This window comes from Zingiber officinale, chromosome 6B (assembly GCF_018446385.1).
Source record: "Zingiber officinale cultivar Zhangliang chromosome 6B, Zo_v1.1, whole genome shotgun sequence".
NCBI classification, from domain to species: domain Eukaryota; kingdom Viridiplantae; phylum Streptophyta; class Magnoliopsida; order Zingiberales; family Zingiberaceae; genus Zingiber; species Zingiber officinale.
This window is the reverse complement of record NC_055996.1, coordinates 7,248,345-7,259,751: the sequence shown is the minus strand read 5'-3', so window position 1 is coordinate 7,259,751 and position 11,407 is coordinate 7,248,345. Positions and strand designations below refer to the sequence as shown.

Genomic DNA, 11,407 nt, shown 5'->3' with positions numbered 1-11,407 from the left:
TATTAAATTTGATATTTTAGTGATGAATTGGAAATGCTCCAAGAGTAGACCAAGACTACGGTCTTTTTTGCCTTTTTCTATAAACCATTGAGAAGCAGACCAGACCGGTTCAGCAACACCGGTCATCGTACCGATTCAACGTTTGAAAGTCGTCCATTGACGTCGTCATCTCCGGGTTTTACTTGTTCAAAGAGTAGGCTCTCTCGCAGCTGGTCAACGCTTCCGCACATCCTTATAAATAGATTTCATCCGTCTCTCGTCGTAGCACACAAACAAAATCCGACATCTTTGAAGTATCAAATCTAGCTTCGTGATTCAGGAAGATCGACGAGAATATAACAGAAAAGAGAGAGAGGTTGCAGAATTTATAAATGGCAGCCCTGCAAGCCCGAGGCCTAATTTTCCCCTCATCCTCTTCTTCGAGCAACGGCTACCAGAGGGTCCGTGCTCTTCTCAGAGTTCCTGTCGACCTTGGAACACTTGGAGTCTCCCTGCCCAAGCTTCCACAGATCGCCAAGCGGCAAGAAGGTCGAATTAGCCTCGGAGAACTCGATAAGATTGACGCCGACAGCAGCCGATCGCCGGCACCTGCAATGGCCGACGAGCTCGTGCTCTCGAAGATGTACGCCGTACTGGAAGCGATCGCCGACCGAGCCGAGATGCACGCCATCATCGGAGAGCAGAGGAACAACTGGAACCACCTCTTCACCGGCTCCGTCAACTCCATCACCCTCGCCGCCTCCTTGATGGCAGGTGTCGCATCCATCTCCGCCGCCGGCGACCCCTTGGCCTTCAAGGTGTCGTCGGCCATCCTGTTCGCGGCCGCAGCGGGGATCATGATGATCACGAGCAAGATTCAGCCCTCGCAGTTGGCGGAGGAACAAAGAAATGCGACGCGGTTGTGGAGGCAGCTCGGGAGGTCCATCGAAACAAGTCTCGGCCACCGATTCCCGACCGATCGCGACGTCTCGGAGGCAGTAGAGAAGATGCTGGCGCTTGAGAAGGCCTACCCGCTTCCCCTGGTCCCGGGGATGCTGGAGAAGTTCCCGGCGGTAGTCGAGCCCACTCGGTGGTGGCCTAAAATTCAGCCGAAGAGATCACGAGCAACGCACGCCGGTAATGGCTGGAGCAAAGATCTCGAAGAGGAGATGAAGGGAGCGCTCAGATTGCTCAAAGTAAAAGACGAGGAAGAGTACATTAAGCTGAGTAACTTGGCGCTGAACGTCAACAAGGCCTTGGCCACGGCCGGACCTCTTCTCGCATGCGCCGCCGCGATGAGCTCCGGTTTGATAGGTTCTCCTGCGCTCGGTCCGTTGCCGGCATTTGTGAGCGTCGTCGGCGGCGTGCTTGCGGCGACAGTGAACACATTGGAGCACGGTGGGCAAGTGGGGATGGTGTTGGAGCTGTTCCGCAACTGCGCAGGGTTCTACCGGAGGTTGCAGGAGGAGATCGAGAGCAACCTGGAGGAGGAGGAGGCCGATAGGAGGGAGAACGGCGAGGTGTTTGAGATGAAGATAGCGCTGCAATTGGGGAGAAGCGTGTCTGAGCTCAGAGAACTCGCAGCCTATGCGTCTCCTTCGCGCGAAGACGAAGACATCAAGGAGTGCGCTGGGAAGCTGTTTTGAGTTTTGATTGTAGCAATTATTGTGCATAGCTAACGCTAATTTGTACACACAAACTATAAATTCATTCGTTAATTCATTTTAAGACCAACTGTTCATACAACAAAAATGGTGTTGGCACGAGCATCAACCCCGTTCAAAAAAACTCCAAGTCATCATTACGATCTTCAATAGCGATTATGGCATGAGCACGCCTATAAGCGGTAGATCTCATATTTCGGACAAATATTAACTATCATGTTCGAAATATGAGTCAGATAAAAATTGAGTGAATTACTAATGTTGACGGAGGGACGATTGAGATATTTTTCTCATATGTACTTCCGAAAATGTACTCTCACCAATCCGGGATGATTAATAGGGTATAACACCTAACCTGAACCTTGGGGGTCGGGAGCTATGGAGAGATCGTCCAAGAACTGACATGGAGTTAGCTGACCGGGAGTTTATCTTATTGAGAGGCTAAATGCCACCAGAAAGTGAACACTACAAGAAAATTGAGATCTTACAAAGACAACGTTTTTTTTTAAAAAGTGTTGTCTTTTTCTTTTTTTGAAAAACGTTGTCTATTAGTATTTTTTTTAATGTCTACGATAATGATTTTTAAAAAACGTTGTCTATTGTCAAGCCCTCATCTAAATCTAGGATGATCTAAACCGTTGGATGCAACTAAGGAGTAGAAAAAACCTAGGTTTCACTTTGGCACCCACCTTTCTCCCGAATCTGTCCTACCAACTCACGCATAGTCTTCTCTCCCCTCTCCCCTCTCCCCTCTCCGTGAATCTCTCCTTCGAACTCCTCTCCGTCCAACCCCTCTTCCACAAACCCCTCTCCACGAATCTCTCCTCCGAACACCTTCAAACAGTGAGCTTTTTTAGCACCAGTCGCGCCTTGCCTTGAAAGCCTTCACTGTCGCTCGAAGCGAGCAGTAGTACGATGTCGATCTCAACCTCTATGCGTTTCCACCTTGTCCATGTGCGGATCGTGGCAGGAGATCGATACCTTGGTTGCTGATCTAATGGAGGAGGGATGACTCTCCACAGAGACCTCCAAGGGGGTTCCCTAATGGCCGATTGATGGCGAGGAGGAGAGCTAATCGGCGAGCCGATCAGCGGTGGCGTAGAAGGTCAAGATTGGATTTTACTTCGCCGCGTGGTGAGCGCTGAACATGGTGTTCAACATCTACAACAAGAAGGTTCTTAACGCCTTCCCCTACCCTTGGCTGACCTCCACACTCCCCCTTGCTGCCGGCTAGCTCCCTCATGTTTTAGGTCCGTTACGCATGGCTTGCTTCCTCCAAGGATGCGGTGGACGAGATGATGTCTCATGGGGTTCTGAAGCAACCTGTGCAGAAATGACTTTATGGAAATGGACTTCAACTTGCCCTTACAAATTGCTCTGATATCTGGTAATGCTTCAAATACGACTACATTCTTCATGTTTTTTTTATCTTGAGGATTAACACTAATTTCTCTTTGTAAAAGCTGCCAACCATTTCTTAGTGTATCACCAAGTGCTTCCTCTATTTAGATTTTTTCTTTAATAATAGCCCATTGTGAACAATAGCTCACTTGTGTATGTTGTCTACCGTGCTTGTTATGCTGATGCCGATGAAAATGGTGTTATCCATCTTATGTCGTGCCACATAATTATGGGGAACGTGGAACTCATTCATCCTAGATCTGAATAGTCTCTTTTCACTAAAGGTATTTTGACACCAGCATAGATAATCTTCACAAGCCAAAGCATTATATCATATGGGATACTAATATGAAAACCCATATCTATGCAGAATATATAATGACATTTAAAATGACTGACAAACTTAAAGGTATTCACATAACTAGTAAATGATTGTGAAATATTTTTTCCTCGGTCTTCTTTTGGTGAACATGTAATGTTTGACTGTTAATGTGATTTCAGCATTTTAAATTGTAAAGAAAGTGAATCTCATGCTTTCTAGAATTCTAGTTCATCCGATAGCATTTTTAAATTACAGGTACCTCTCAATGATTATGTAGGATGCTTAGTAGAAGATCGATGTTGAGGAATTGTTATACATGATCACATGGGTAATTACACACTTTATGATATCTATATTATATATAATATTGTCAATATTAGTTACATTGCTGTGGCATCCATCGTTTATACATTGTTTATACTTTACAGACGCTGCACAGGAAATTTCGTTTTTGTTTTTGTTGATAGTTGACTTTCACATGGTACTTTGACTTATTTAATTTGTGTATGTAATAGAATTTAGGATAATAGATGAATACTAATTGTTACTTTTTTTTTTTTTTGTGAAATTCATCGTAATGTGATAATTGATACTTGTCTTCTTTCGATTGTTGAGGTGCATGCAACAACCTTTATCTATCGTATTCTATATTATCTCTAATTTTAAGTACCATGTGATAGATGTTTTTTATCTAATAAGTAGGAGCTAGGAGAATTAATTAATTAATTATTCTTTATTGATCAGTTTGGGACATGCAAAGCTTAGGCTTGCTTGAATCTCAAGCATCTCTCGAGCTTAAAATTAGACATATAATTTGCCTATCAATATGATGCAATGTATTTATTCTGATAAGAATTTTTTTTATGCCATTGTTAATGTTTATGCTTCCATTTGTGCTCTAAATTAGTTTTATAACTTTCCCAAACTTAATTGTCTTGATATGCTACTACAAGAGACACAGTTAGACATTAGTTATTTGAATAGGAAAACTGAAAATATTCATTCTTTAGAGAATGACAAACTTTCAGATTATTTTTTTTTTGCATTTCTACGGAACTAAGTGTTACATTTATGGGCCAATATATTTGTGGTTTCTTTTCATTAATCTCTAGGTTACTACTGGCACACAGCTAAATATATAAGCCTTCCCTTCTTGATTCCTTTTTTACTAAAAATTTGTTTCATCTCATACTTGGTTGCTTGCTACTTATCTTTGATGATCTTGTTGAACCAAAAATATCTTTGCAGCTATGAATTCTACATAAGACAACACAAAATCTTTGTACAAAGTGAGCAGAAATGCGAAATACAATGAACAGTCATTTGAAGGTGCTTCTCTAGATTTTGCCGTTCACATAATTTTTGAATAACTTATAAGATACTAGTGACAATCATGTCATCTCTTCTTTGCTTATGAATGCTCTTTAGATGTTGAGATTGTGGAAATTTCACATGTCATTTGCTTATTCCTGTTGCCTTTCATTAGATGTTGAGATTGTAGAAATTTTACGTGCAGTGCCTTTTCAGATATTTTAAGGGTGAATGGAGATATTCAGAAACTCCAACTAAATAGCTCGAGTATAGATGATTACAGGAGCAACAACGTACTACATGCTATATGACACTGCATATGAACTCCAAGGATGTGATTGGAAAGTATTTTGATGAAAACTATCAAGAAGGCTTTGGGATTTAAGCGAGAAAATGGTGGTGTCTCTGCTAGCTTTCAAATGCTAAAACCCACTATGCTGGTTCTTATCACAATGGTCCTTCTTGTTCGGTTTACTCTTTCAAGAAGGTCAGAGAATTACAGTCAATGGGTGATTACTTTCTCTCCCAGCATCGTTTTGTACAATTGTTTTGCTATCATTTTGTTTTGGATGCTTCAATGACATTCCTTGGCTTGACTAACATGCTTTGGACAGGATATAGGCAAGGGATTGAATTTGAAAACTCGAACCCACAGGCCTGAGTAGATGTGAGTTCGTATGGGTGGATATGCTTTGTTTCCCATACACCATTGCAATAAACTCATAGACATGCATCCACAAAAATAACTGCCATTCTTTCTTCCATTGACAGGGTTCAACAGGAATCAAATTCCATTAGATATCCATTGACAGTGATGTGGCAGGATAGATAATGTGGTAGAAGAATTGCAGGAGATTAGTGTTTGTGCCAATTGACGCTAGGAAAATGCCAATTGTTTCTTAGATATTTGCTATCTACATAAGCCTTGTGAAGAATGCAGTTTAGAAACTGCATGCATTTTAGAATGTATATTAGAAACTGCATTTATTTTAGAATGTAGTTTGAAGAAACGTTGCCTTTCTCCAAGCCAAGCTTTTTTTTCTGCAGTTTGAAGAAACGTTATATTTCTGCAACAACAGTACTTTTTGCAAGAAAGTGTTTGCAGAGAAGAAAGCGTTTCATTTTTGCAATCCTTCTTTCTGCAGTTTGAAGAAACGTTGCATTTCTGCAAGCTTTCTTTTTTTCTTTCTGCAAGCATTTCATTTCTGAGTAATGAGTTTGGTTCATTTATAGAAAATAGCTAGTAGAAGTAATTTTTTGGTTCAAACTATTGATTGTAATTTTTTGTTTATATTTCAGGCCAATTGTTCAATCTGTTCAAAGGTCACAAAGATCCTAGACAAAATCCAATTGCTTATTCCTATAATAGATTGAGAAAGACAAACTACTTCTTCAGTATTGTGGTAGTAATTACTGTACTGTTTTGTCTCGTTCTCAAGCCGATAATAATTTTTTAGTGTAGCTAGTAGAAGTAAACATATTGTTAGCTTCGAGGTCGATTAGTTATTTTGTGCTCTTTTGTTTTAAATGTGAATATCACTATCTAACTTTGAAACAGAATTAGTGTTAATTTTGATATTTACTAGTTTCTCATGTAATTAAATACTAATATTACTTCAATGTCAGAATTCTATAATTTTGGTATGAGTTTGAAATCATTAGCTGAGCTGATTATATGTAAAATTCAAATCTAGATATGGTAAAAGAAAAATAATAGTTTCGTAAATATAAAAATAATGATTTTTAAATAACTTTTTTTTATTTTTTTTCTTTAAAACGACAACGCTTTTAAAGTGTTGTAATAGTGTTGTCTTTGCAAAACATGACAGCACTTTTAAAGCGTTGCAAAAGCGTTGTCTTTTCTACCAAAAACAATACTTTAAAAGTGTACAAAAACATTGTCTTTACAAAAACCGACAACGCTTTTAAAACGTTGCAAAAGCGTTGTCTTCGCTACAAACGACAACGCTTTAAAAGCGTTGTCATTGAGTAGACTTTTAATAACAGTACTTTTAACAATGCTTTTTCAGGCACATAGATAACGCTTTAAAAGCGTTGTCTATTAGCTTTTTTCTTGTAGTGGAAAGCCCAACCCGTCTAATCCATGGCAGGTATCATCTCGACTGTCTACCTAAGTGTCTCAGATTTGGAGTTCCGATCTATGAGAACCTGATCGGGAATCAGGTTGTTAACGTCGTCACCCGATTTTACTTCCTCTTTCCATACATGTTGACTGTCACGCCCCCTTTGTTGGGGTTCAATCAAAGTCCCACATTGGAAAGATTTAGTAAAGATTATAGGGTTAAAGGATGCATGATATCTCCATTGGCATGAGACTTTTTGGGGAGAGTCCAAGAGTAAAGTCATGAGGGTCTAAGCTCAAAGTGGACAATATCATGTCATTGTCGAGATATGTGGACATCCTTCGGTCCCAACAAATGATATCAGAGTCATGGTCCATACTAGATGTCATGTGGGGTGACCTTGAACGAAGTTGAAGGTGGGCCCCGGGTAAGTCAGGTTGACTGGATGCTTGTGGGAAAGGCGTGCGGATGCTTACGGGAAGCCCAGAGCATGTCAGGGTGACCAGATGCTCACGGGGAGGCCCGGACCATGAGAATAATTGTGGTCCTTCGTTTGAGGGGAGGATTGTTGGGGTTTAATTAAAGTCCCACATTGTAAGATTTGGTAAAGATCATGAGGTTAAAAGGATGCATGATATCTCCATTGGCATGAGACCTTTTGGGGAGAAACCAAAGAGCAAAGCCATGAGGGCTTAAGCCCAAAGTGGACAATATTAGGTCATTGTGGAGATATGTGAATATCATTCGGTCCCAACACCCTTGCCTTTTGCCTGTCACGTCCTCTTGAATTCTGACTGTCATGTCCTCTTGACTTCTGATTGTCACGTCCCCTTCACTTCTACTGCCCAATCCTTATTGGACCCTACCATTATGCACCGTATCACAAGCCTCCCCCCAAGTCTAATAGAAGGAGACTCAAGTCCGACTAACTAGACTCATGCCTCGGATACGTAACATGTTTAATCACCCAATTCCACCTCGGGAGAAGGACCTCACCAACCCTTCGAAGTTGACTCTTCACATCTCCCTCTTTAAAAAGGGTTGAGTCCCCCCACACCATTGTAATTTTATTGTTGACTTCTTCTGACCATGGAATCTTCTTCTAATTTTGATGAGGTATCGCCCTTGCACCAACAACTAGCTCATTTGACTCAGCTACTTGCCCAAAAGGATACTGCTTTAGCCGAGATGACGCATGATAGAGATCTTCAGTCTTCTCTCCGTTGAGACATTGAGGAACTTTGGTTGGCCGCTAAATCTCAGACTCGAGCTGAAGTAGCATTGAAGCGAAAAGCTTATGCAGATTTGGAGAGCCAGGCTCATCTATCTAAAAGGGAAACATGCCGCTTCCATAGCCCTTCTTCAAGAAGAGAGCTGGCTCAAAGATGGAACTATTGCTCAGCAGCGTCACATTATTCAATTCACCAAGGTAGAGCTGGTTCAGGCGCGATCTTACTCGGGGCAAGCAGGTCATGCGGAACACCTTTACTCGAGGTGTCGACCGACTATTGACATTGGCACAGACTTCTGATTACTTAGATATCCTTAATTGTGAAGTGAGATTTCGAGAAGTGTTCCTTGTACTTCATTAAATAAATACAAATCTAGTTGAGCTTCAGTCTCTATTTCTTTTTCCTTTTTCCTAGCACTTCTTTGTTGGATGATAACCCTCCCGGGAGAAGGCTGACTTGTGAGGTACTAGGCGCAGTAGTGTGCTTGCTTATAGCGTGTGCTAAGATGCGAGGACGAGAGTTTAAAATCTTTCCCAAGGATCATTGGTCGTGAGAGCAGGCTCACTTATAACTCGCACTAGGGCGAGAGTCTGGTGGCGTGAGAGCATACTCACTTATAACTCGCGTTGGGGCGAGAGTCTGGAAGCGTGAGAGCATGCTCACTTATAATTCGCGTTGGGGCGAGAGTCTGGCGTCCCAACCGAGAGGTTGTTAGTCGTGAGAGCAAGCTCACTTATAACTCGTATCGAGGCGAGAGTCTGGAAGCGTGAGAGTATGCTCACTCATAACTCGCGTTGGGGTGAGAGTTTGAAGTCCCGACCGAGAGGTCGTTAGTCGTGAGAGCAAGCTCACTTATAACTCGCACTGGGGCGAGAGTCTAGAAGTGTGAGAGCATACTCACTTATAACTCACGCTGGGGTAAGAGTCTGGAATCCCGACCGAGAGGTCGTTGGTCGTGAGAGCAAGCTCACTTATAACTCGTGTTGGGACGAGAGTCTGGAGGCGTGAGATCGAGAGGTCATTGGTCGTGAGAGCAAGATCACTTATAACTCACGCTGGGGGTGAGAGTCTAGAGGTGTGAGAGTAAGCTCACTTATAACTCACGCTAAGGCGAGAGTCTGGAGGCGTGAGAGCATGCTCACTTATAACTTATGCTGGGGCGAGAGTCTGGAGGCATGAGAGCTTGTTCACTTATAACTCGCACTGGGGCGAGAGTCTAGAGGCATGAGAGCTTGCTTACTTATAACTCGCACTGGGGCGAGAGTCTGGAATCTCGACCGCGAGGTCGTTGGTCGTGAGAGCAAGCTCACTTATAACTCACGCTGGGGCGAGAGTCTGGAGGCGTGAGAGCAAGCTCACTTATAACTTGCGCTAGGGCGAGAGTCTAGAATCCCGACCGCGAGGTCGTTGGTCTTGAGAGGAAGCTCACTTATAACTCGCGCTGGGGCAAGAGTCTGGAGGCATGAGAGCATGCTCACTTATAACTCGCATCAGGGTGAGAGTCTGGAATCATGATCGAAAGGTCGTTGGTCGCGAGAGCCTGACCAGCAAGGGATCGAGAGGCCTGACCAGGAATGAATCTGGAGGTCTGACCAGGAATGGATCGAGAGGTCTGACCAGGAACAGATCTGGAAACCTGACCAAGACTTCCTCTGGAGACCTGACCAAGACTTCCTCTAGAGACCTTACTAGGGATGGATCTAGAGGTCTGACCAGGCATGGATCTGGAGACCTAACCAGGGATGGATCTGGAGGTTTGACCAGGTAGTGATTCAGATGAGCAACATCTGTGACTTAAAGGGATCGTGCTAGAGGACTAAGCTTAATGCTCCTGCGATCACAAGGTGTAATTCATAAGACTTTAGTCAAATTTAAATCTTACTCTGATTTTGAGGAGGCATAAGGGCGTCGAATTTGGAGCGACACTTCCCTCCGCCTTCTTCTTCATTTCTCGAGGCAGTCGCATAGAATTTTCAATTTCCGAGGCATAGTCTTCACAAGGTAAGGCATTCCTGTTCGGATATCCCCCTACATGATTTTCTTGTCAGTTCCATCATAAATGTCCTTTCCTCGGGAGATGACACGTGTCCCACTAACTTAACTCGCCATAATGTATAACGCACACTTTTTGCACACGACCCCAAATAGCTTCCGCTTCTCGATCTGACGGCTGACATATGTTAGGCTGTTTCAGTTGTCTAGCTCGTTTTCCAATGCTTCCTAAGGATTTTGGTTTAAAAACCCTAAAGGACGTCGGTCATCGTTCCTTATCACTTCAACTTCCTTCGAGTTTCCTTCCCCTTCTTGCTTTCAATTGCTCGCCTCCTCCTTTGTGAACTTCCTTTGTCTTCCGAAAGTGCTATTCCTTTTTCCTCTCCCACTCCTTCTGATCTTGTAATGGCCGGTGAGATTGAGGTGTCTTGGTATGCATATTTCCGCTCCGACATGAATAATAGTGATCATAGGGCAATTCGGTCAAGTTTAGAATTTTTTGAGGCCTACAAGCTTCATTCCCCAAGGTCGAATGACCATCCTTCCTCCCCTCCAGCTTGTTTTGTGACCTTTTTTAAAGACCAGCTCCTTGGCGGTCTTTACTTTCCCATCCATCCGTTCTTCTCTTCTTTGAGCAAGTATTTTGGTGTTTCGTTATCCCAATTCACCTCCAACTCCTTCCGTGCTATGTGCGGAATGGTGATCCTTTGCCGCCTATATCGAATACCTCTGACCCCACAGCTTTTTCATCATTTTTACCTCCTTAAACGCTTAGAGCCAAGTGTTTTCATGGTGTAGTCCAAGGTCGGGTATAAGTACTTTGACGGGATGTCTTCTTCCAACAAAAATTGGAAATTTAGATTTTTCTATGTTCAATTGCCCGAGCCAACATCCTGGCCAACTGAGTGGCGCTATAATCTTCCCACTCCCTTTGAGCTATGCGACCACCAACATCAACCACCCTACCACACAACATCCGAAAAGTTGGAGGGTGTGTAACTGCGGCTCCCCTTTCTGCTGCAAGAGAGCATGTTATATACTTTTGGGCTCAACCCCATCTGGACGCCTTTGGCCACTGCTTTTGGTAATATCCAATACCCCCACTTTTCGGTCTTCGCTAACTGAAATATTTTCTTTGTGTTTTGCAAAAGCAGGCATGTTTCGAACCTACGCCATTGATTCTTCCAAGCCGCCCAGCGATATTCTAAAGAAATTGGGTCCAGAGATTTTGGAGGAACATGAGGTTCCTTATGCCCCGCAGGCCAATGCCTCGGCGGAGGCCTCTTCTCAACCGTCCGCGAACCCCGAGACCTTGGAACCGATACGGCCGTGGAAGAGAGGGCTCCCTCTCCTCCTCCAAAGAAACATCTGCGCCTCCAGCACAAAAGGAAACGGGTCATACCATCAGCTCAATCTTCTCCA

The 11,407-nt window shown here is 43.2% G+C and overlaps 1 protein-coding gene and 1 long non-coding RNA gene across 7 annotated transcripts; both read left to right on the top strand.

The window, feature by feature from the left end:
* Nucleotides 1-371: 371 nt before the first annotated feature.
* Nucleotides 372-1,625, top strand: LOC121990726 (probable F-box protein At4g22030). The gene has a single exon (XM_042544804.1). It carries the CDS (start codon nucleotides 372-374, stop codon nucleotides 1,623-1,625), a length of 1,254 nt encoding a protein of 417 aa, XP_042400738.1.
* Nucleotides 1,626-2,327: 702 nt separating this feature from the next.
* On the top strand, nucleotides 2,328-5,944 carry LOC121991839. Of its 6 annotated transcripts, XR_006114738.1 has the most exons (5): nucleotides 2,328-3,030; nucleotides 3,622-3,694; nucleotides 4,615-4,695; nucleotides 4,883-5,344; nucleotides 5,449-5,944. It is a non-coding gene; the product is annotated as an uncharacterized LOC121991839 (long non-coding RNA). The 6 variants fall into 6 exon arrangements; XR_006114739.1 differs by having other exon boundaries at nucleotides 4,894-5,944; XR_006114737.1 differs by having other exon boundaries at nucleotides 4,883-5,944.
* Nucleotides 5,945-11,407: the final 5,463 nt, after the last annotated feature.